The following is a 25,809-nucleotide window of genomic DNA, read 5'->3' as shown; positions in this document are numbered from 1 at the left end:
GCCTGGGACCCCGCCCCAGTGTGATTCCTCCCCGGCCTGTAAGTGTGCGGGAGGAGTAAATCGTTCGTTCACAATCATGTTTACTGTGCACTCACTGCGCCGGGCGTTTTGCACCCATTGTCTCGTTTAAATCTCACCGCTACCCACCAGGGTGTAACCATTATTAACTTACTGCGCTGGTGAGGAAACTGAGGTCTAGAGCCCTGAATTAACCTGCCCGACATGACATGGCGATTAAGTGACGGAGAGGGGATTCGAGTCCATTGAGTTTTTTAAGCAGAAGAGTAAGGCCGCGCACAGGACATTAGCCTGGTAGACAAGAAGGGCTCTGGAGTCGGATGGCTTTGAAAGTTGGAATTCTGATCTTGTTCCTTGTTTAATGTGTGACTTTGGTCTGAGCTTCTAATTCTGCATGTATAAAATGGGCGCGGTGTTGAGATTAATTGAAACGATGGCTATGAAGTGTTAGGGGTGTTATTTTTAGGGACTTGGGGTTGCGCTGAGGGCGGGGGTCTTAGCCCTCCCCGCGCACTGTGGGCCTCTGGTGCCCTCTGCTGGGAAGAGGAGGAAGCTGGCGAGGTTCTAGAGAAGAGTAGGAGAAAAGAGTAGTCACTGGCCCCTCTGCAGGGCCACTGCACTCCCTCCTCCCCTTCCTTACTCAGCATCCCTCCTTTAAATTAGTGAAGAGTGGAAGATGGGAATACTGAGATCTCAGACCACATCTTGCCAACAATCGTTTTTGAAACCTGCCTCCCTACCCTTCCTGGGCTTTTTTGGACCAGCCAAGACCACGACAATCCTACAAATAACCAGGGATAGGAAGGACCTAGTTACAAGGATGTGCATCAAAGTGCTAGGTGTAACAACAAAATCTGGAAATAATTTAAACGACCAAAGGGGTACATCCAAACAATGTACTATGCAGCTCAAAAGTAATATTGTAGAAAAGCAGTTGACTTGAATCTAATAGACCTTAAAAAGACGCTGGGTACAGAAGTTCAAGAACAGGCAAAACTAAACTATTGTGATAGAAGAAAGAATAGTAGTTAACTTCTGGGAAGGATTTTGACTGAGAAGAGAACTGGGAGAAACTTCTGGGGGTGCTGGAACTGTTCTTAATATCTTAAACTAGGTGGTGATTACACAAATCTATAGATATGTAAAAATTCATTGTGATGCACACTTCAGAATACATATGCACTTTATGCATGTTATACATAAATAAGACAGGTTTTTTTTAAAGATATTCAAGTGGAAAAAAATTACTAAACAGTGGATCCTCTAAAAAAGAAAACAAAGGGGAAAGTACACATGATTTAGCATAGGGCAGCGGTTCTCAAACTGTTTTTGTTTCAGGACCCCTTTACACTCTTAAATTATTGCGGACGCTGAAAAGCTTTTGTTTTGTGGGCTGTATCTATTGATATTTACCATAGACATCAAAACTGAGACATTTTTAAAACACAAGAACACACAATTTCAATAGCTGTCGGAGCGATGATGCCTCTGGAAAACTCCACTGTCGACTAGGAATGAAAAAGGCAAAGAACATCGTAGTGTTGCTGTGAAAGTAATTCTGACCTCTTGGAATCCCTGAAAGAGTCTCAGAAATCCCAGTGGTCCCTGGACCACACTTTTGAGAACTACTGACATGGTGGGAAAGATGGAAGAAAATACACTACATGATAAATTATCCTCTCTTGATGCTGGGATTATAGTTTATTTCCTTACGTGTTTCTGTAAAAAAATTGGAAAATGGAACGATCACAGATTGCTTTTGCACATAGACAAAAAACGAGGCAATACACCGTCTCCATAAAGTTGTTGAAAGGCCCCAACAGTAGTAGTGTTTTTGGCTGCATGGAGAATTAAACCCGAGTTCTAACTGAAAATATAGTTTCGATTTCCCGTTTATCCCTGCCTTGTGAGTTGAGACCCGGTCTTGCCCTCAAAAGTTCCACCGTCCAACTTGGGGAAAGAATATGTGTATACATAACTCTACTCCAAGGCAATACAAAGTAAACGTCCCGAGGGCACTAAATGCAGCGGTTGCTCTACACACAGTATTGCAAATTCCAGTGGGGAGCAGAACCACCCCGCTTGACCCCGAAGTGCAGCCCCACAAACAACGCAGAGTGGCGCTCAGCGAGACGCATGCGCTCTTGCAGACGCACGGGGAGGCGGGACTTGAGAGAAACCGACACAGTGCTCGGCCTCTCAGCTCTCTAGCTCCTCCCCCCTGTCCTGCCTTCTCTCTGAGTGGCTGCAAGGCTGCGGAGACAAACTTCCCATTGGCCGAGGCTGGAACGCCGATATCCGGTTTACGCTTCGGGCCGGCGCGCACGGAAGTAGCCATGGTGCGGTTCAAGCACAGGTAAGCAAGCCCTGCCGGGTCCCCGTGGCCCCTGGCTGTGGCCGCGCGCTCATCTCCCTCCCGCCGCAGGTACCTGCTGTGTGAACTGGTGTCCGACGACCCCCGCTGCCGCCTGAGCCTGGAGGACCGAGTCCTGGACGGCCTCGTACGGAACACGATCACCAGGGTGCACGGGACGTTTGGGGCGGCCGCCTGCTCCATCGGCTTCGCAGGTGCGAGGGCGCCGGGGGACCCTGGCGAACTGCGGGGTTTTGGGGAGGGGCAGGGGCCGGAGAAGGGAGAAAGGAAGAGCCAAGCCCAGTGCAACCTCTGTACGTTATCGGCCATTTAGGGGTCTGGACTCTCCTAACGGGAGGTATAGACGGGTTCAGAGTTAGGTGGAAATCTAAGAGCAGGGTCCCAAAAGCTGTAGGAGCTTGGGGCAGCTATTCTCTGCACCTCACATGTAAATCTCGGATAGTGATTGAACTTAACGTGAGAATCAGATGAGGGAAGCCGCTATAGTTAGCGAGCTATTATGTGACAGACTACGTTGACATCACATGGCAAAAGCATGTGTTGTCAAAATTACCCCCGAAAAGCCCTTACATATCCAGTAAAGTACAGAATACGCGATTGTGTAATGCAGGGTAAGCTGGGGTAAAGAGGGGCTTAGATCCCAGGAAAGGGCCCTTCCTCCCGACAGCCACACAATTTAAATTCCCTCTTTTGTCATATATTTGAAATAGAATCCTGGAGAAATGCACATCACAGGTACACCTCTCCCACGTTAGGTGAGAGGCTGCTGGCTGTACAAGAACCTGCAGAGCTCAGGAAAGGGTTGCTTTCTGCTGAGTGACATTTCCTTCCCCAATTTATTTTACTATGGTCAGTGAATTAAGAGAGCATTTTAAATTCATTCACCAATTCTGAGCCGTGTGGGAGGTACTGGGCATTATTTCACTTCGGTGAGGGCCTGTCCTAAAATTTGATTTTTCCATCAGAAGCCTTTGTTTTTACCCACTAAGGCATGCATCACACACGCCACTGCCTAGAACAGCCTAGCACATAGTGGGCTCTCAGTTATCCTAAGGATTTTAACCTGCTCCCGTAAGTCCAAAAGGTCTTCCAAAGTGTTTTTTTTTTTCCTGTTATAGTGAGATACCTCAATGCCTATACTGGAATAGTGCTGCTTCGATGCCGGAAGGACTTCTACCAGCTTGTGTGGTCAGCACTTCCTTTCATCACCTACTTGGAGAACAAAGGACACCGCTACCCTTGTTTTTTCAACACTCTGCATGTGGGAGGTAGGGGCAGAATATGGGATGGCTCTTGCTTTTCAGCAGGTAACAGGTGGTTTGTCCTGACTGGTGGGTTGGTCTTCCTGTCATCCCTCTGAGAAGATACTTGCCCCTAGCTCTGAGGGTCTTTGAGATAGGGATCTTTCATGAGCTGTTCAACATACAAAACCCTTTCCTGTGCCAGGTACAATCAGAACGTGTCAGAAGTTCCTGATTCAGTACAACAGGAGACAGCTGTTGGTCTTACTGCAGAACTGCACTGATGAAGGTAAGCAATGCCAGTCTAGCCCAGGACTGACTTCCAGCTGAGAGCCACACAGCTTTCATCTCTGCTCTGCCTGCCTGCCTTTGTCTAGGAGAGAGGGAAGCTATCCAGAAGTCTGTCACTAGAAGCTGTATGCTGGAGGAGGAGCCAGGTGAGGAACTTTCAGATAGTGACAGTGAGGAGGCTGCTGTGGCCATGGAGTGAGCCTCTGCCTACCACCCCACTGCACTAGGGGAAGGGTAAGCTTCAGCAGAATGCTGCTTCCTAACACTGAAGGAGGCTGCACTGTGCCCAGCCTCGGACTCACTTGTTGGAAATGGGACATTGTGGGAAGCAGTAGCAGCTCTCCAAACTGCATGGCTGCCAACCAGAGGACTCAAAATGGAGGGCTTACTCACTTTAAACAAACTCATGTCACCTTTGCCCCGGCTACCTATCCTTCCCTGGATAAGTGGTTCTGCAGGTTGTGAAGCCCCTGTAATTATAGGAATCTTTGTTATCTAATTGCCTGATGCAGAATAGGTTTAATAAATGGGTTTGGCTTCTGTAGCATTTTCCGTACTTAAAATTAAAAAAAGGGCTTATGGAGTTAACGTCTGGTCAAGTCTCTTTCCCCTCCATCCCTGGCCTTCTTGGAGACTGGCCTCTGTCCGATACTTGAATTTTGAACATTTGGTCTTCCACCTCCAGTCCCCAGGGCAGGTCCTTAAACAAACCAAGTCACTTAGAATAGAAGAATTAGTGCTTATCTTGGAAAGGAAAAAAAAAAAAAAAAAACCTGGCCTCAACTGATCTCTTTACTACAAAGCCAAGTAGCATCTGTCAACTTCTGGTAGTTTTCTACAGTTCTGACCCTTCCCCATTGGCTTTCACCTGCCTGGCATCTGAAGATAGGTGAGAATGCCACACTCAGTGTACACAAGTAGGAGGGGCAAGAGATACGTGATCAGGTTTGGTCTGCTACCTACTAATGACACTTCTAAGATGTCGTCTTCATAATCAAATGGATGTCACCCAAAGTCTTTATACATTTTACAGAAAAATAGGATTTTTGCTTCAATGTGCACCCTTATCTCAGGACTAGAACACCCTCATTTCACCTAGGAGAGTTCCTGACCTAGCATTTCTGAACTTTTATTAAGAATGGCAGGTTAAACCTAAGCCCAGCTAGAGCCTTTAGGCCTTAACTAGGAGAGGCATTATTATTCCATGAGAGCAGCATTCACTGCTCAAGATCACAGGTCCCTATTTAGTAACATATTGAAGAAGTAACGTATCTGACTGACCTGCAATGAACTCAAAAAACAAAACAAAAGCTCACGTTGCTTGTGCAGGTGATTTATTGCAACTATTTACCTTCACATTCTAGTACATCTAGAGATCACTTCATTAAGCAGCAAAAGAATTCACATCGCTCAAATTCAGCTCAAACCAAGGGATAAGACGACTGCTCTGGACAACAGGGAGGTAGTGGGCAACCCTGCTGATCCTAAGCCTACCCTGCTCTGCCTCCAGGTGCAACAGATTTCTCTGCTCCTACAACTAGGACCGCTGTCACTGGAAACAAGTTTGATCCACTGACTGAGGGGTCCCAGGGCTTCCTTAGTTATGGACAGTTACAGCTTTCCTTCCTGGACTACCAACAGGCCACATTCAAGCAGCAAATCATCCCCCACACATACAAGTGCCAAGGACAACCTATTCCTCGAAACTGGCAACTGAGGTCTGGCACCACAGTCTGGCCATTTGTCAGAAGGAAAACTGAAATTCAAGCTGGGTGTCCTAAATCCGTTTTACTCCGTTTCTTTAATAGGAAAAAACTGAACAGGTAGAAAAGGTTTAACTATTTTTAAAGGACAAACTGACAGGTGTGCTAAAACCATGGTGCCCTGACACAAGATGTCAAGCAGAGCAGTGCTATACCTCTCTGGGCTGCTCCAAGGGATGCTGCAGGGACACACTCTTATTCTGAGTTAAGAAAAACTAAGTATACGTGGGTCAAAAAGACTAACCTGGCAGCAAACTAAAAACCTTGGCAGGAAGAGATCTCTTGTGAGTGTCAATACTTTATTTTGGTGTAAAGACGAGAAGCTGGAAAATACACTGTATTTAAAATTTTCTTGGTTCCCCCTCAGGTTGTTGAAACCCCCTCCCCGCCCCCCCTCCCCTCCCCAGAGCTAATCTGTTCAAACTCAAATACTTAAAAATGACAGCAGCAAAACAAAAGCAAGGACAAAAGAAAACCAGATGGAGAAGGCTGCCTGGGCCAGTAGTGTCACTTGGTGTGGACGACTGAGGTGCTGAACAGCAGCTTCTGTTTCTGTTTTTTTCTTTTCTTGCCTCCTTTCTCTTCTAAATGGAAACACAGAAAGTTAGCTTAGCTCAGAATGTCATCCCCTTGTCCTCTGGCCAGTGTTCATCATTGAGAATCAGAGTGGTAGCTAAGAGTACACACTCCCTGCATTCAAATACCACCAGTCCTAGCACACACAAGGAGCCCTGGTGGCACAGTGGTTAAGTGCTCAGCTGTTAACCAAAAGGTTGGCGGTTCAAACCCACCAGCCCCTCCATGTGAGAAAAAAATGTGACAGTCACTTCCATAAAGATTACAGCCTTGGAAACCCTATGGACAAGTTCTACCTGTCCTGGAGGGTCGCTATGAGTTAGAATCAACTCGACGGCTGAGTAGCATATACTAGGTGGTCATCTTTGGGCAAGTCACTTCACCTATTTCTCAAATTTCCTTGTGTGTAAGGTGACAGTTATACCCCCCATTATGGCTGTTGGGAGAATAAGATTAGCACAGTGCTAGGCATACAGAAAGCACATCATAAACGTGAGCTGATTTTTCCCATCTAATAATGAACACTACAGAGTAAGGGTGGGCTCTGAGCCTGACTTTTCCATCTATTAGCCACCCTTTACCAATGCTGGATCCTCTAATGGAGGCAGGATCTACTCTCCACTGTCTCTTGGAAGGGGGAAAGAGAGTTCTCAGAATTTCACATCCAGGCCTCAAGAATCAATCTGACATGGCAAATAGGTGCTGTCTGATAAACCAAATGAAATGTGAGATGACATGACTATGTTGGGGACCAAGGCCCTGAAGGCTCAGGGGGAAAAGTGCCCAACCAGTGACTGCCACTGGCTCCCAACGGAAATGGAATACCTGTGTGGTATGTTTGACAACCCTGGGCTGAGCACCCCAGTTCTCTGCCCTCACCAGAGAGGGGGTCTGCAGTAGCTGGTGTGTCCAGTTTCATGAAGGCTGCTTCAATAGCTTGGCTGAAGGAATTCTGGAAACTGGGCACGGGAACACGGTCCGAGTTATCACTCTCCCCATCACTATCCACAGGGGCAGGAGGAACTAGGCTGTTCTCATCTAAAAAACACCAGTGTTAGAATTCTTGAAACAACTTTTACTAAAAGGAGCCAAACTCCCCCTTCACCAGAAGGGCCTCCTCACCTTTCTTTGGAGCAGTTTTGGGCCACACATCTGCTTTTGCTTTTCCAACTCTCAGCATCTACCCAAAGCGGGAAAGGAAAAAAAAAGAATTTCAGTGCTTTGACTTCTTTTCCAGACTCCTACCTTGGCACTAACTGGTTAGGGGGACACAGAACTATCACCTTCGAAAAGGTCTTCAGGTACTTCTCTCCTTAACATGCCGTTTCAGTCATGTCCTCTCTACCCTGACCAATGGAACGGACAGTGAGACCCACAAGGTGGTAAACGAGAAGCTGTTTTGTTCCTTAGGAAATAAGACAGGTAAAGGACATTGCACAGAAGAAGCAAGAGGTTCTGAGTAAGATTCTCAACTGGGAATCCTGACTTTGTATCACTCCCTGCTCTGCCCTTCTTGGAATCCCCTAGAAACATCAACCTGTTGGCATAAGCAGTGTATACCCTCCAATTTTAAAACAAAACCACCTGGGTTTTAGACTTTAGTTACTTAAGGCCATTAAAACTATTCTGAAATGGCTCCAGTGACCCTCATTACCTTTTGGGTTTTCTTGTCCCCGCAAATACAGTAAAATCAGAACAAGCCCTCTCCCCCTCACTGGCAACCAAAAGTCTTTCTGGGATAAATCCCTGCCCAAGGCATTTTTTCCACCTCACTTGGCCAAGGCCAGCTGTGTAACTGTCAAGGGCCACTATAAGTCCCATCTGCCAAGTATGCCACGTAACACAATAAAGCAGGGTGATTTTTACTCCCGGAAATATATCAAAAGACAAGCCCCACAGAGCCCAAGCAGGCACGCCTTGTCCTGAAGTATGTGAACCCAAGTAAGGAATGCATATTCAAGATGATTTTGGTTGGCAGACATTGATTTTCTTGAATAACTTCATCATGTACCATTTGCATGATCTCCCTGGTCCCTGGACTTTGTGTCCAAACAGTATGCCATCTGAATCATCTTACCCCTAAAAGGTCATTAAAATATGTATCACCTGTGTTTTATTCTTGCCAAAAATGTTTAACCTGAATCCAGTCACCAGGAAGTGACCACACAAATCCAAACTGTAAAATATTCTAGTAAACAACTGACCCATATGCTTCAAAAATGTCTGTGCCACGGAATGGGGGGTTTAAAAAAAAAAAAAGGGCAAGAGTAACTTATGAGTCAAAGACTAAAGATACCCAACAACTAAATTTAATGAGTGATCTCTGATTGGACCCTCAATTAAAAACAATAAAGGACACTGAGACAAATGTGGAGAGAGAAATATGAACTATATTACATATGATTTCACAAGATGAATTTCCTGTGTGATAATGATATCATGGTTATGTAAGAAAATGTCATTCTTTAGCATGTGTCTTTTATGTATTTGGGGGTAAAGTGTCATCCATGAGGTCTCCAACTTATTTTCAACACCAGCACCAAAAAGGAAGGGGGGAGAGAAAACAAATACAGCAAAATGTTAACAACTGGTGAATTTAGGTGAAGGATATGAGTGTTAATTATACTAATCCTCCACCTCTTTGAGTTTGACGGTTTTCAAAATAAAGGTGGAAGGAAAGAAGCAGTGGCTGTAAAACAAAGCAAAACAAACATAGGCATTTGGCATAACTCCTGGAAGCCATTTGCTGGTAACTGAACTTCTGAAGCCCAGAAGTTAAGTCTCAGGATAGCTCTCAAATTACACTGAAACCTCAGAGCCAGAACTCAACAAGACTGCCCTATTGTTCGTCTTGCAAGTTTCCCGCCTTTGCCAGGGTGCCTACCGCCTTACCACTTTTCTATCATTCATTTTAGTGGAAAATAAAATTTGAGTTTTCCTTCTCTGACAGATCTCTGCCTTTCACAGGTTCCGACTTTCACAGGCATTACATATTTCATTGTCCCCAACTTCAGGACCACACTAAAGTTCAGGTCCTGCTTGTTTCTCACTATAAACTGCCATTGAGAAACATCCCCATCAGCTCTATAGAACTGTTAAGCTAATGATTCCAACAGGGGCTCTTGGTAAGCTGTCCACCCATCTTCCTCAGCTATCTCAATGCTCCATGTCTTCCCCAAGAAAGCGGGCATGGCTAGTTACAGGATAACTAAGACAACCTTTCCCTTCCTAGAGTAAATAAGAGTGGTTTATTATATTTAATAAATACCACACCTGAACCCGAGGTCCCAGACGAGTTCAAATTGATGTATCCCCAGCCCCTAGGACAGTGCCTGGCACAGACATATCCAATAATTGGTTAAATAAGTAAAATTCTAATTCACTCTCAGTTACTCTTGGCCTCTTTCCTGGGTAAGTCTAGGGTCGTATCTAACACCACGAGCCACCCTCTTAAGAAAGCCTCCCACGATCCTTAGGGTCAGTGCAACATTAGCCTTCAAGTCTCAGAGGGGATGTCCACAAACATCATCTGCTCTCAGCCAACTCTCTACTGCGTTCAACTCTGAATGGCAGTGAATGTTCCCTCACACCCATCAGATGATTCAGTTCATCCGGCTGTATTACAATGAGAGGCAAGAACCTCTGGATGAGGTTCTGGAAAAAATAAGCACTACAGTTCATGCTTCAGAAGCAAAAGATTTACCTGAGCAAAGGAAGGGAAGGGAGAGTCTTCTTCCAGACTCCCAACGCAGAATGAAGGACTGCTCTGACGGGCAGTCGGTGACAGAGGGGTCAGCAGAAAGTCTGAAAGGAAACCAGAGACCTGATTACATGAGTCAAGTTCCAAAGAGCTAGTGTCCTCTATACAAAGGAGATGAACTCTGAATCGGGTCTAGATTAACTACCAACTCCCCAAAAAAGCAACCCTGATCCAATCTTCAACTCTGCCATCTTCTTATAAAGCCAAGAACGTGGCCTATTAAGTGATCATATAAAGGTCAAGACCCCTTTGAGCCTCTGAATCCTGATCTCCCTACGATGTAGGGAGAAAAAGTTTCATGGTTATAACAGCGCTAGGGGTCACGGTGTAATCTATCTGCACAATAAGAAAAACCGTTTCCACGTAGGCTGGCTCTCAAGACTGAGGTATTCTGTCATAGACTAGTTTTATATGGCTGGAAAAGCTCTAGGAAAAGGATATAAAATTCGGTCAGGTCCAGCCAGCAGATTTCTATGGCCTGGGAGTATTCAATTAGAATCTAAGACACATAACGCATCACGGTCATGCAATCTCCAGAGCGCCAGGTTCTAGTCCCTGCCACTAAGACCCTGCCTTCGCCTCAGCTCAGTCTCCACAGTGATAGGCATAGTTACCAAGAGTTTTAAATATTCTGGTCTTGGACATTTTGCCAAAGATGCCAGACAGAGAAATCTTAAGTATCATGAAGTATCTCCCAGACCAATGACAATCAGAAAAGATACCTCTGAAATTATAGTCAATAACACTTTAAAAGTGTTTAATTTCATAACACATTAATACATTCTTTCTCTATAAAATTCAGTAGACAGAAGGCTAAAGGCCCCTTTGAACTACCTCTATATCCTGACATATGATGTATTTCATAGTATAAATACTATAATCTAGCCATTTATCTACTGGTAGGCTTTGTAAGCTGTTTCTTTTTTTGTTATTATAAACAATGTATAATAGGAACCATGTACAAAGATGCTCAGGCATACAGGGGATTATCTCAAAGGTAAAAACTAGAAATAAAACAGCTGGGTCACAGGGAAGACTTAGGTTAGAGCTAGGTTTAACCATCCTTGAGATTTCTGGAAGCTGGCAGAGCATAAAGTAGCTGATGGAGAGGTGAATCAAATGGCAAGAATCTGAGGTACCTCAGGAATATATCAACTACCCAAAGGTAAGGTTATTCGCCTGGAGACCACACCATGCCACAGGGTTGTAAATTCAGACACTAGTGCTTTGCTTAAGGTCTATGGCTAGTGGCTTGACTTCATTCTTCAAATTCCAACTCTATTTACCTACCTGCATGAGACCCGGGACTTCTGCTAAGAGGAGAAAGAGAGAAGGACCCATGGCCCTCGGTGCTGGTGGGACCCAAAGCAGAATCAGAAGAGCCAGTATAGGAATTGAAGGCAGGAAACTGCTGGAGATTCTCTAGAGGAATGTGGACTTCTGGGTCTGCAAAGGGAACACAAGACAGGCAGGTTCATTTACAGAACTTCTCAGTTCTTTTCTGACTACTGAGGAAAGTCCACATGCCTACCCCCAGGGTCTTGGAAAATGCAGAAGGACATCTGAAAACTCAAATTTGTAATAACTATCATTTTACAATATGTCTTTAATATAAAAACCTTGTTCTGCATATTCATAATTGAAGGTGTGTAATAAACATGAGGATTAATTATACTGTTCCCTCTACTTTTGTTTGAATATTTCCATAATGAAAAGTTAAAACAAAAAAAATCTAGTTCCTCAAACATCAGTTTTCTCAAAGTTTAGGACATGTACCAAACAGCTTCACAGTGTTAGGTCCCAGAGATGTACCTACTCCAGTCTTTGAGGTACAGTTTTATTACGTTTAGAAGAGAGCATTAATGCTTTCCATGTGGAGTCAAAATAGGGAACTCCTTTCCCTAGCCGAGGACTGATTCTAGGCAAGGAACATCCTTGTTTTCTGGTGGCTAACTAGGCCCTCATGTCTCACTTATTCCCTGGGTTCACTGAAGCTTTTGTGAGAGCACCAGATGTCAAGATTCTGTGCTTACTGGTAGACAGAGCTCTTGAATCTAACTCCCTGCATATACCTCCTAGTTTGTTAAGCTTGCTATTAAATCAGACACTCTTGGCAGAGCACATGGACTAACTATCCCCCCGAATTCTCAGATTTCCAATTCCCTTCCTCAGAACAGGTTTTTCACCCACCACACCAAGGCTGAATTTCATCTTAGCTCTTACTATGTGCTATGCATTTGACCTGTACTAACTTACTTAATTCTAACAGCAAGCCTGTGGAGGCAGTACTCTGATGATTCGCATATGGGAGCTGAAGAAAGCAAGGGCCAGAACTATGAACCCAAGCCATCTGGCTCTTGAGGCCCAGGCAATGAGCCTCTACACAACGATGCATAGCAGTACTAGTCGAAGGTGAGGGCTCCTGAACTTACACTTGCCCTGTTTCTTGTTCTCCTCCATCTCAATCCTGCGCTCTCGGCGGCGTTCCTCTCGAGCCTTCTTCTGACGCTGACGCTTCCTCTTCTCAATGTCATCTGTGGGTTGGTCAGGTTGTAAGGAGATGGACCCAGGACAACCTAGGCACTAACTTCTCCCAGTTAACTCACAGTCAACTGGACCCAGTGGGCCCAGCTGGAGGGGCTGAATGGATGGAGTGTGTCAGGAAGTTGAGTCTAATGACATAGTGCCTTAAGATTCCTCCCACACTGGGTTTCTAGCCACAAGAATCCCTGAACCCCACTATAAAGAGAAGTAAAGCAAAGGCATTCTCACCTGAGAACATCTCTAGAGTTTCCTTAGAGACTACAGGAGGCTGCAGAGCCAGTTCACAGATGCTGAACTCACAGGTGAGTGGCAAGTGAGAGAGGTATCTATGACGCTGCCGAACATCCTAGTTAGAAAAGGGACCAACATGCAAATGAGATCTGGCCTAACTGAGAGCAGAGGTTTCCAACCCAGACATCCAACAGTATACACTCACAGTCAGCATTGGGGCTCAAAACAGTAGTACTCAAGTTACCACCATTTTGAAGAGACAAACAGAAATTGTTACATACCCTACAAGGAGAAAGAATAAGCAAACAAAACCAGATTTTTGGTTTGTGCTGCAAATAAGTGGTCTGAGCCTCCTAACAAATGATCTAAAACTCATTAGTTGTTTCTGGTTTTCTGGGCTCCACAGTTGAGGGAGAACAGGAAATATAAGAGTATTTGTTGGCAAAGGATCTGTGAACCATGGACAGTACTAATGATAACTGGGAAGGAAGAGCAAGTCAATTTCCCTGGTGAATGAAGACTGACCCAAAATAGTAAAAACGAAGCCATCAATTTAAGTTTGATTTTCTTTTTCCTGCGTATGTTTTGATGGAAAATTTACACTGCTCAAAGAATCTCTAATTTTGAGGCTTATGACACACTTGTGATTGATATAAGGGACAATTCCCAAAGCTAAAATTCACATAATACTAGACAATAATTCTCAGGTGTTTTCTAAGCTAAGGATATATTGCAAAGTCTGCATAACCTAGCTTAAAGTGATGATACAATGAAGATCACTCCATATTTTTCTGGCCATTTCTCCCAAGCAATGAAAAAGAAAACAAAAAATCCATCTTGAATGAAACTAGGAGACATCTACATTCCCAAACTACAATAAAAGAACCTGAGAAGCAGAGAGCAGTGGTAGCTGACCTAACCAGCCCAAGGAAATCTGCTGGTGTGATAAGGGAACACTATCTATCTTTAAAAAAAAAAAAAAGCCACGGACAGCATCACTGATAAAATTGATTTAAAATTACAAAAACTGAAGGTCTGTGGACTTAGGTCTGCTTGGTCTGTAAGACTGAGTGAGCGCCACTCCCCACGCTCTGCTCCTAAAGCAAGGCGCTTACCTCAGACATGGAGTACCCAACGATCTCCACCACAGTTGCCGAGATCTTCTCAGGGCTCTGCTCCAGACTGCCGTACTCCCGCACGAGGCAGCGCACGTTCACAGGGTGCAGGAACATGTGTTGCCCATCCTCCGCTGAAGACAAGAGGTTCTGTCACACAACCATCTTGGCCAGCACTCAGGACAGGGCCCCTCCTTATAGCTAGGCCTGCCTCTCCACCCCATGCCAAGAGACACAACACATTCAATGCCCAGGACCTACAGGAGATACCTCCTTCTGCTTGAGAACCAAATCACCTCGCTGAAGCATCTCCATGGCAACCAAGCCCTCCTACTCGGGAACCCTTACCTTGGTAAAAGTAGTAACAAGGAGAGCTGCTCGGGTGTGTGATGCCGGGCTTGGTGATGGGTTCCTGCTGGATGGACTCAGTACAAGTGGTCCCTTCCCCAGGATTGTCATTTGCTAACTCTGAGTCATCACATGCCTCTGACAACCCCTCAGGCTCCAGTTCAGATGCTGCTTCCTCTTCCTCTACCAGAGGGAGAGCAAGAGGACAAGAAGAGTCCAGAGAACAAACCTCCACGGTTTCTTCATCAAAAGCAGACAGATACTCTAGCACGCCCTGTTGGAACAAACTCTACGTCAACACAAAGTACATGTCCTGCTTTCAGGAAGCAACGTGGGAAAGGTAGGCCCAAGAACCAAGCTCTCTGGGTTTTTATCTTAGCTGTCACATTCAACATTCACTGATTTAATGTCTCTGGAGAAAGAACTACTAAGACAGGAAATACTGGTTGTCCCCTCTACTCTCAAAGAAGTTCAGGTCTCACAAAACAGTGCCTACCGCTCAACAGCATCATTTGAGGAACAGCAGCCATTCAGTATGTAACATGGGCACACTAACCTTCCTGGGTTGGAAAACGGGCTCCTTCGCCAAGGGAGCCATCAGCACCAGTTGTTCCAGGGCAGCCACGACACCAGTGACCTCTCCTCTGTTTTCAGCCAATCCTGACAGAGCCTCCTCCCGAGTCTAAGGTCACCAAAGAGAAGACCAGAAAGCTAGGTTTCTAGAAACACACTTTAGTTTGAAAGCCAAGGGCTTAAAACAGCCTCTCTCAACAGAAACAAATATTAAAAGGTAACAAGACCCTCATCGCTAACAAGTGGCCATCTAAGATGCATCAATGAGTCTCAACCCACCTGGATCAAAGAAGAACGAAGAACACCAAGCTCACAAGGTAATTATGAGCCCAAGAGACAGAAAGGGCTACACGAACTAGAGACTACATCATCCTGAGACCAGAAGAACTAGATGGTAACTGGCCACAACCAATGACTGCCCTGACAGGGAACACAACAGAGAACCCCTGAGGGAGCAGGAGAACAGTGGGATGCAGACCCCAAATTCTCATAAAAAGACCAGGCTTAATGGTCTGACTGAGACTAGAAGGACCCCGGCGGTTAGGGTCCCCAAACCTTCTGTTGGCCCAGGACAGGAGCCAGTCCTTAAGCCAACTCATCAGACATGGATTGGACTGGACAATGGGTTGGAGAGAGATGCTGATGAGGAGTGAGCTACTTGCACCATGTGGACACTTGAGACTATGTTGTCATCTCCTGTCTGGAGGGTACATGGGAGGGTAGAGGGGGTTAGAAACTGGCAAAATGGTCACGAAAGGAGAGACTGGAAGGAGGGAGTGGGCTGGCTCATTAGGGGGAGAGTAAATGGGAGTATGTAGTAAGGTGTATATAAGTTTATATGTGAGAGATTGACTTGATTTGTAAACTTTCACTTAAAGCACAATAAAAATTATTTAGAAATATATATATATATATGGAATCAAAAAAAAAAAAAGGTAACAAGACACAATGGAATGGGTTAGGTACTTAAAATCCTCACTCTTTACGGGAAACATGAAGCACAATGCCCATTTCACTCCTCAACCTCCTGGTAAAAGCTTCTGGTGTTCACAAAGGATGATATCCTGCTCAGAATCTTTGACAGTGACAACAATTCTATAAAAAAAGCTTCCTGAATAGAGGACTAAGAACATATATCTAGCCTTCTAGGTTTTACACACTACACTCAGATAGTAGGAGGCAGGAGTTTGGCCAAATCACACCTCAACATGGACAGACATACTTTTGTATAACTTTTCTTCTAACTAAAATGGCATTTGAACAAATACTTCTACAGAGTAGAAAGAAGATAAAAAATACACAGGGCCCTGCCCAAGGAGGTTTTACGTATCAGAGAGAGAGGAATTCAAATACCAGCTTCAACCTGTATGTGTCTTAATCAAATTACCTAACCTATGATTCCATTTCCTCACCCATGAAAGGGGACAGTTGTATATACCACACTGGAATACGAAGTTTAACTAAGATAAAGCATAGTACTTAGCATAGGGTCTGCCATATGCTAATCACACAATGAGGACTTTTATTGTTTTAAATTCAGATCAGTGTTTCTTGAAGTGTGGTCTGGGAAGGAGTAGCATTGAAATCACCCTGAAACCTATTATAAGGGAAATTACTGAGCCTGACGAGCCCAGACCTACTGAATCAATCTCTCGGGGTGGGGCCCAACAGCCGATGCTTTGGATACTTGTTAAAATTCAAGAATCCCTGTTGTAGACTGGACCTAGTAAATTCTGTATTTTGATAATTCTTACTACTCCAAGATCCTTAGCAGGTACTGCTAGGATGTGCTGGGCTGGCCACAACACTTCCTCCACAATCTCTGTCAATCTCTAAACAAATCCAAGTGTTCTCCTAGAAAACAAAAAACCCACCTGGCTTAACTAAAAACACAGCTATCCTTAGAAACTCCATTGTCACAATTAGTTATAAAATGAGTCATTCTGACTTGCTCCTTTCAGCTTAAGAGCTCAGCCCCCCAGCAGAGAGTGGCAAGGTTTAGCAGCTCTGATTTCCCATTTCTGGTGCACCATCTCACCTTGAGCTCCTGGATAGCTGCCTCAATAAAGCACGACTCGGGGGTGTGCTGCTCCTCTGCCAGTTGCTGCTCTAGTGCCACTTTCTCCTCCAGAACCACCCGGTGCAGCACCTGCTCCTTAGAGGCCAGCAGCAGCTTGGAGTACTGGCTGTGCTGTTCATCTACAAGAAAGCCAGCAAGATTGAACAACTGCAACACTCAAAGCTCGTGATGGCGGAGCTAAGCAGGAACTTTCATATATAGCTTTTTATCTGGGGGTGAAGACACAATAACTCAGAATAATTTCCTGAAACATAAGAACACCTTTAAAATAAAATTTATACCTCTGACCCTATAATACAAGCAATCTCTCCTAAGGAGACCAGAGATGCAGTAAGAAATTGGAACCAAACATAGCGTTCATTAATTACCGCACTGCCCGTAATATCAGAAAAGCTGAAACTAGTCAGTTAAAATAACAATAAAGGAATAGTTAATCACGTGAATAGTAGGCTCATTAAACAAAACTTTGCAGACACTAAAAATGGTTTTCCAAGAAGGAGGCATTTAGCAACAGGGAATCTCCAAGACTGGGTGGGCACAGTGCCAGATACTCTTCAACAAAGCCTTACAAAATGAAAATTTGAAATATATATACAACTAAACCAAGCCTGAAACCAAGAGTCAAATCAACCTCTGTAAACTCCATCCTAATAAACCAGAAGCCCAGGGCCAATATGAAAATGCCAGAACCGGCTTACCCAAAGGCTGTATTTCTGACACTAGAAAGATATCTTCAAGAGCCTTAGAGGGTGTGCTTGGGGTTATTTGCCCCCGAAGTTAATAGAACTTACCTCCTAGATGAATGGGGTGATCTACATTCATCCACTTGGATTTCGGCAAGGCCACCAACACACCTTTCTCCCTCTTCATCAGCTGCATTGTAATAGTATCACCGACAACATACTGACGTGACTCTGTGGCAACAACACTGTAACATGGACATTTAGACATAGCAAGGCCAGGAGTTATCCGACTGGAGTCTAATCTAGTCAATGCCTCAATCTCACCTCTTGAGATCCTTCTTATGCACAGAACTGTAACAGATGGGACATTTACTCCAGGTCTTCTCACTCAGTGAAAGATAGTGCAGGATGCATGCCCAGCAGAAGATATGTCCACAACGGGTTATCTTGGCTGCAGTAGGTGGATACAGGCATATTGGGCAAGACGGCACTTCATGACTACAAATGCGCTGAAACAAACCACCACCACAGTTTCACTTTTAGAATTGGCTAAAGCCCCTCCTCTCCCATCCCTGTACATCTCTACTCAACAACACATCTTCCAAACATTATTCAACAATGCAGGTATACGGAAGAGGGCACTTTAAGCAAATCATTAAGGAAACTGTAACAATGGTTTAGTATAATAAAACTACATAAGAGGTATTTCTGGGTTCTATACCAAGGGAAAGGAGCCCTGGTGACACAGTGCTTAAGCCTTGGCTGGTAACCAGAGGTTGGTGGCTCGAACCCACTAGTTGCTCTGCAGGAGTAAGATGTGGCAGGCTTTGGAAACGCTGAGTTTCTTGGAAACTGGAAACCTAGTTTTACTCTTTCCTATACAGTTGCCATGTGTTGGAATTAACTTGATGGCAACGGGTTTGGTTTTTTAGTTTTACAGCAAGTGAACACATGACTGTAATCACTATATGACCCCATTTACATAACAAAATTTAATATATACACATACATATAAATGCATAAAAAAGATATGGAAAGAATTTACCAGTATTTCCATGAAGAAAGTTAATGAGGACTTTGATTTTGTGTGATTCTCTATTTTGTTAACCAATGTACATGAAACTTAAGTGTTAGCAGAACTGAAGTTTAACAGCCACAGAAAGAAATTTTGGTCTTTAAATGTCACTCCAAGATGAGGCTCTATATTTTCATAGTAACAGGAATCCAGGCATTGGGGCCAAAGAAAAATAAAAGCCTGCTCCCAAAGCACCTGTCAGTATGAATGTTACTCTATGTCAGGATTAGCTAGGGGATACCTAGAGCCCGTAACTTCAATAGAAACAGTGGCTTTGACGCAAGTGCAGCTGTATGGCTTATTCACCTACCACAAGGCTTAGCCCAGTTTATTATTATTTGAAATGGCTGTCAATGAAGCAATGCCCCATGTAGCAAGCCCATCCTGAGTGTCAGGAGGGTAACCAGTATCCCTCAGATTCCCCTGGTTACTACTTCCCAGCAGGTATGAACAATCCACAGCTCTGCTCAGGTACCTTCACATCAGAGCCTTTCAACACCCCACCCCTGCAGGCCAGCGCCAATTAAAGTCACAAGCTGAACTCTAGGAGAAACCATGGACTGATCTCTGGGAAAATGTCTACCATAAGGCCATGTAGGAAAGGGCATCAGCAGTGAGCACAGCCAACAGCTGCCACGTCCCCCAGCCCATTCCTTTAGTTCTCTTTCCCATTAATAACTCGTAAGTTTAGCTGAGCTACTTACCACTTGTTCCACAAAGTCCCAGTTGACTAAGGTATCAGGATCAGCAAAATGAGCTGTGTAGTCTTGGTTTTCAGACACCACAAACTGGCAGCTAGAAAGAGGGAGGAAGACAAGGAAAGGCAGTCTGTGAGAATCCACCACCCAGCCCTCAACAGAAATTCATCATCTCGTCACTAAGAATTCAAACGTAGGCCATTAGCAGCCATAGTGAAGCACTGTACAAGGACTTCAGCCTCAGTGCCGAGCCCTGGCTCTGGAGGAAATCCAAAGGCTCCGCGGGTAGGAGTTTAAGTCCATGAACTTGGATTCTTTTGCTTCCAAGCCCAGCCAAGTTCCCTGTAGGCCGCCCTGGAACTAATATTAACCCAGACTATGGCTCCAGCAACCAGCAGGAAGCCAGATTTCCACTCTCATCCCCAGGAACTTGGCTAGTCTTCAAGGCAGTAGAAAAGACTGTGCTCATTCAATCACTTAAGTATCAGTTTACATAGGTACAAAACTACTACTTCAGTCTGGATACCAGGTCAAATCTTATATAATTAATTCCATACAAAAGGAAATAAAAAGGAACCAGTATTTGGGTAAATGTGTGCCAACCACTTCAATTTATTGTCATTTAATTCTCCCTTAAATAATTTCCTCATCTTTATAGATGAGAAGTTGAATCTCAACATGGTTAGGTAAACTGCCCAAAGTCAAAGGCCAAATCAAGATCCAAATCTCGGACCAATTCCAAAGCAAATACTTTCTACCTCGTTATAATACTAAAGACACTTATTTACTTAGCATTATATTCTTTTAAGTATGAAGAACATCCGCCAAGATTTCAGCACTTGCAAAAACAAAACAAACCAGATCAACTCCTACAGCAGTTTAAAGGAAACCTCCTCACAGTTGACAACCACTCAGAGAGGCTCAATTTCACTTTTCTCATAAGAGTAGCTATACTCACTTGGCCTGTAAAAAGAGTTCCTTGTTAAAAGGCTTATGTCCCCACTTGTTCCTTTTTCCCCAGCTGCCATGTCCACTGCCTTCGAAGTGACCCGCCTGGCCACGGGGTTCAAAAGTGAAATTCAACAAGTGGTTCAGATTGATCTTCTTAGGACCAGAGAACTGGGCAGGGCTAAACTCTGCCCGTTGAGCCTCTGCTACCTAGAAAGGACAAGAATGAACCAGTATTTTAGATTAGGATGACAATGACTTATAGTAGACACACAACTCCTCGTACATGGCTTAAAAAAGAAACCATACAAAACACAGGCTTCAATTAAACAATCTTCCTAGGAGGGGGTAAGGTGAAAGCCTACCCTAGGCTTGGATGGGAGTAGAGAGGAAGGAAAAAGAGCCTTTAGCATGCAATTAAACTGTTTAGTCTGTCTGCTAAGTGGCAATTAACCATTAAATAACAAACCCCAGCATGAACTCCTCTAGCTATCTTGAAGTACCAAAATTTACTTCTTGTTGTTAGTTGCTATCAAGTTGGTTCTGACTCACAGCAACCCCATGTACAACCGAACAAAATGTTGTCCAGTCCTACACTATCTTCACAATATTTGGTAAGCTCAAGTCTACTGTTTTTCATCCACTGTGTACGCAAGTGCCTTCCAACCAAGGGGGCTCATCTTCCAGCACTTATCAGACAATATCCTGTTGTGATCTATGGGGTTTTCATTGGGTCATCTTCAGAAGTAGATCGCCAGGCCCTTCTTCCTAGTCTCTTAGTCTAGAAGTTCCACTGAAACCTGTCCACTATGGGTGACCCTGTTGGTATTTGGAATACTGAAGGCAGAGCTTCCAGCATCACAGCAACATGCAAGCCACCGAAGTACAACAACTGACAGACAGGTGATGGGAAGATTTACTCACTGAATTAATTTTTCAACTGTCCTATAGGACTCCTACACCTTCACTCTTGTTAGCTACCTGTTCTCTGGTTTGCTTCTGGCAGTCTGTGGAGCCACACTCTGGAGGCAGCTTGCAGGCAGCTGCTAACTACCAGAGACCTGTCTCAGACACATACTGCTATTCACTGTTAATTAAAACTGACAGAATTAGAACATGTAGGCAAAATAGCTGTTCAGAAAAAAACCCAATCAGCAGATTCAGAAACAGTTTAGAAAGTGGCAAAAACTACATATGAGAAATATCACTTGCACATGATGATGGAAAAAAAAAAAAAAAAAATCACATCATTTCAGCCCTCTTAATATTCCCAAGGTGAAGCAGTACAAATAATGTGGGCATTTTCTTACCTCCTTTTCCCACTTGATATTATAAACGCTTTGCCATGTCACTAAATATTAGTATACAGTCACTTGAAATGGCTAGATACCATTACATTACCTGGGTATACTATCGCAGGACACAGATTAAAGCTTTTCCACTGTAACAAAATAACACTGCGATAAGCACCCTTCTGGATAGCTCTTTCTGCACATATTTGGGCATCTACAATTATTTCTTTTGAGTGTACAGGGAGAATTAGGGTCCAAAGGAAATGCAAATTTAAGACTTTCGCTGCACATGCACATACATGACAAAGAATCTAATGGTACAAAAAGGATATGATGAGAAGTACTTTCTATTCTAGAGGCAATAAGTATATTCTTTGAGATATCCTGTGCATACAGAATCACAGTGTATGCCTTTTAAAAATATAAATGGTGGCATACTATACACCTTCCTTATTGATCTTAATAGATCTTGCAGATAATCCCACCATGTCCCATATTCTTTTTATGTACATCACCACAGGAAGCCCAAGACGTCCAAGTCCCTTATCTAGAATCCTAGACTCTCATCTCCATATGACTCTGTCCATCACCTAACCAATCTTTCACCTCCAATGCCCCAAACTTAGATAAGAGTTTGTGCTCAGTCAGCAGAATACCCCGCATTCTCAACTTTCTATCTTCACCCTGCTGTCTTTGCTAGCTCACTGTCACTCTCTCATTATAATTCCTGATTATCCATCCAATACCCTGACCTCTCAGTTCTTGACTTCCTCTCCACCAATTAGCTTGCTCTCTACCGCATCTCAGTCTCCAACTCCTAGGGTCACACCTTGTAGAGTTGTGCTGTCCAACACAGCAGTCACTAGCCTGATGCAGCTACTGAACACTTGAAATGTGGCCAAAGTCACACGCTGAAATAACATTTGAGATAAAGACTGAGTTAAATACATTACAATTTCACCCATTTCTTTTTTACCTTTTTAATGTGGCTACTAAAAAATTTAAAATTACATACGTGGCTCACATGTATTTCTACTGGACTGCGCTGTTCTTTAGTCTAGACTGTGCCCCTTCCAGATTAATTTTGAACATCTCACTTTGCAACCAGCAACTCACTTTTTCTAGTTTGTTCCCTTCATTCCTGAGTCCAACAATTCTTCACCCCCACTCAGATCTTCAAAATAGTGATTTCCATCTCCCTCCACATCATCTTCCCTTATTTGGCTTAGAACCATGTCCCGTTGCTCTTCTTCTCTTCGTCCATGTACTCACCTGACAAACTCCTCCCCTGATTAGGTCAACTCTCTGCCTGTGCCACACCAGCACCAGAGCAGGTGACCATGGCTGAAGAACACACTCACACTGACTGGTTTCACTGAAGTAGATCCTTCTGCTGCCTGGTATTAGCGCTATAATGCTATTACACTTCCCTAGTTCATTTATTCCCCCTCTCCCAGATAATTCCTTCATTCCTTTTCATTCCTCGGGCTTCCAAGCCTCCTCTCTCAGCTCACCGTACACATTTCACTGAGAAAATAAAGACAATCAGAAAAGAACTCCTATGCCCTCCTAGCAACACTCTGCCTTCCCCTTTTTTCACTGGGGTTGACCTGGCTCCTGCCCCTATCTACACCAACTCCTCCATTTTGCACTGGATCCCAATTCCTCTCTTACTCAAGGGCACTGTTCCAGCAGTTCTCTCCCTCTTTCTCCTGCATCAATTATTCCCTCTCACTGGGTCAATCCTATTAGCAAAGATGTGCTTTAATTTCTGTAATCTTAAAATCCCTATTGATCTCACATTCCCCCTCAGGCTACTGCCTCACTTCTCTGTCTCCCTTCAGAGGGAAGTCACTAAAAAGTATTGTCTATGCTTGTTATTTCTTCCCACCCTCCCATTCTCTCTTGAATCTATGCCAATCAGGTTTTTGTCCTCACTACTCCACCAAAACAGCTCAAGGCCAAAGACCTACCTCCATATTTTCAACTCAAATTGTCAACTTCCAGTCCTAATTTTAGCCCACCTGCGGTACTTGACAAAGCTGACCACTTCTTTCTTATACTTTGCTTGAAGAACAACACACACTCTCTGTTCTCTTCCTTCCTCAGTGACCATTTCTGCATTGTTCTCTTTTGCTGGTTCCTCATCACCCTGACTGTGAACTCAGTCCTTGAACCTATTCATTTTTTGCTATACTCACTCCTTAGTTCCATAGCTTTAAACACCAACTATATTGTTCTCTTTTGCTGGTTCCTCATCACCCTGACTGTGAACTCAGTCCTTGAACCTATTCATTTTTTGCTATACTCACTCCTTAGTTCCATAGCTTTAAACACCAACTATATGCTGACAGCTCTCCAGCCTGGGTCTCCTCCTTGAACTTTAGGCTCATAGGTAACTGCCTACCTCTTTTCTTGGGTATCTAATAGCATCTCCAGTATAACATTTCCAAAATGAAGTTCTTTATCTCAACTCTCATTCCTTCCTCCCAAAAATCCTTTTAGAAGATTCTCTCCTGATATCATCCCCATTTCAGCAAATGATACCTGAACTGGGCTCATGCCAAAAACATTACTCATCCATTTCTCTGCTCAGATATCAAAAAATTCTGTTGGCAAACTGAGAACCCTGACATGAATCCATTCATTTATAAGCAGTTGATATTTGACAAAGGGCCAAGGTTCACTAAATGACGGACAGTCTCTTTAACAAACAGTGCTGCCATCACCAGATCCGTTTGTGTAAAAACGAAATGAGACCCATACCTCACATCATACGCAAAAGCCTACTCAAAACGGATCAAATCCCTAAACATAAAACCTAAAGTGATAAGGATCACGGAAGAAAAAATAGGGACAATGCTAGGGGCCCTAATACACAGCATAAATAGTGTACAAGCCATAACTAACAATGCACAAACACCAGAAAAGAAACCTAGACGACTGGGAGCTCCCAAAACAAACACTTACGAGCATCAACAAGACTTCACCAAAAGAGTAAAAAGATAACCTACAGGCTGGGAAAAAATTTTTTTTGGCTACAACATATCCGACAAGGGTCCAATCTCTGAAATCTACAAATTACTTCAACACCTCAATAACAAAAAGACAAATAATCCAATTTAAAAACGGGCAAAGGATACGAACAGACACTCCACCAAAGAAGATATTCAAGCAGCTAACAGACATATGAGGAAATGCTTGAAATCATTAGTCATTAGAGAAATGCAAATCAAAACTACAAAGAGATACCCTCTCACTGCAACAATACTGGCAGTAATCCAGAAAACACTAAATAACAAATGATGGAGAAGTTGTGGGGAGATTGGAACTCTTAGGCAGCGCTGGTGGGAATGTAAAATGGTACAACCACTTCAGAAAATGATACTGTGCTTCCTTAAAAAGCTAGAAACAAATACCATACAATCTCGCAATTCCGCTCCTAGGAATGTACCCTAGAGTAGTAAGAGCCGTCACATGAATACATGAATAGACATACGCACACACCCGTTCACTGCAGCACTACTTGCAATAGCAAAATGCTGTAAACCAAAATGCCTATCAACAGATGAATGGATAAACATGTTATAATACACGCACACAGTGGAATACTATGCAACAATAAAAAATGATGGATTTGCATATCATCTCACAACACAGATGAATCTGGAGGACATCATGCTGAGTAAATTGTCACGAAAGGACAAATATTGTATGAGATCACTATTATAAGAAATCAAGAAAAGGTTTACACACAGAAAAAACATTATTTGATGGTTAGGAGAGGCAGGAGAAATCACTAACTAGATAGTAGACAAGTGTCAACTCTGCTGAAAGGAAAGACAACACACAATATAGGGGAAGTTGCCAAAACTTGACCGAAGCGAAGGCACAGAAGTTTCCTAGACACATCGAAATACTTTCAGGGACCAAGCTGACGGGGCTGGGGACCATAGTCTCAAGGGACATCCAGGTCAACTGGCATAACATAATTCACAAAGAAAATGCTCTACATCCCACTTTGGTGAGTAGCATCTGGGCCTTAAAAGTGTGCCAGTGGCCATCTAAAGTACAGCTATTGGTACCATCCCATTCACAGCAAAGGAGAAAATGAAGAAAACCAAAGACAATGAAAATATCAGCCCAAAAGACTAAAGGACCAAATGAACTAGAGCCTCCATCAGCCTAAGCCTAGAAAA

General features: G+C 43.8%; 2 protein-coding genes across 3 annotated transcripts in view; one reads left to right on the top strand and one right to left on the bottom strand.

The window, feature by feature from the left end:
• Nucleotides 1–2,309: 2,309 nt before the first annotated feature.
• POP5 (POP5 homolog, ribonuclease P/MRP subunit) lies at nt 2,310–5,196 on the top strand. The gene is made up of 5 exons (XM_049865792.1): nt 2,310–2,374; nt 2,444–2,586; nt 3,511–3,660; nt 3,839–3,922; nt 4,011–5,196. The coding sequence occupies exons 1-5, from the start codon at nt 2,355–2,357 to the stop codon at nt 4,121–4,123; spliced, it is 510 nt and encodes a 169-aa protein (XP_049721749.1). The 5' UTR covers nt 2,310–2,354; the 3' UTR covers nt 4,124–5,196.
• Nucleotides 5,197–5,218: 22 nt separating this feature from the next.
• RNF10 (ring finger protein 10) overlaps nt 5,219–25,809 on the bottom strand; it is a 33,680-nt gene continuing 13,089 nt past the window's right edge. Inside the window, exons 3-17 of one of the 2 annotated variants that reach the window (XM_049865790.1) lie at nt 20,329–20,528; nt 19,377–19,467; nt 17,922–18,106; nt 17,706–17,842; nt 16,873–17,033; nt 14,818–14,943; nt 14,262–14,535; nt 13,914–14,047; nt 12,796–12,913; nt 12,456–12,557; nt 11,314–11,469; nt 9,967–10,067; nt 7,386–7,443; nt 7,089–7,301; nt 5,219–6,271 (exon numbers count right to left, since the gene is read on the bottom strand). In XM_049865790.1, the coding sequence (XP_049721747.1) occupies nt 6,195–6,271; nt 7,089–7,301; nt 7,386–7,443; nt 9,967–10,067; nt 11,314–11,469; nt 12,456–12,557; nt 12,796–12,913; nt 13,914–14,047; nt 14,262–14,535; nt 14,818–14,943; nt 16,873–17,033; nt 17,706–17,842; nt 17,922–18,106; nt 19,377–19,467; nt 20,329–20,528 (2,133 nt within the window). In that variant the 3' untranslated portion in view covers nt 5,219–6,194. The remainder of the gene's footprint in view (nt 6,272–7,088; nt 7,302–7,385; nt 7,444–9,966; nt 10,068–11,313; nt 11,470–12,455; nt 12,558–12,795; nt 12,914–13,913; nt 14,048–14,261; nt 14,536–14,817; nt 14,944–16,872; nt 17,034–17,705; nt 17,843–17,921; nt 18,107–19,376; nt 19,468–20,328; nt 20,529–25,809) is intronic. The other variant, XM_049865791.1, reaches the window with a different exon arrangement.

Source organism: Elephas maximus, chromosome 22, assembly GCF_024166365.1.
Source record: "Elephas maximus indicus isolate mEleMax1 chromosome 22, mEleMax1 primary haplotype, whole genome shotgun sequence".
Classification (NCBI taxonomy): Eukaryota; Metazoa; Chordata; class Mammalia; order Proboscidea; family Elephantidae; genus Elephas; species Elephas maximus.
The sequence above is the reverse complement of the archived record's forward strand: the minus strand, read 5'-3'. Positions and strand labels throughout refer to the sequence as shown.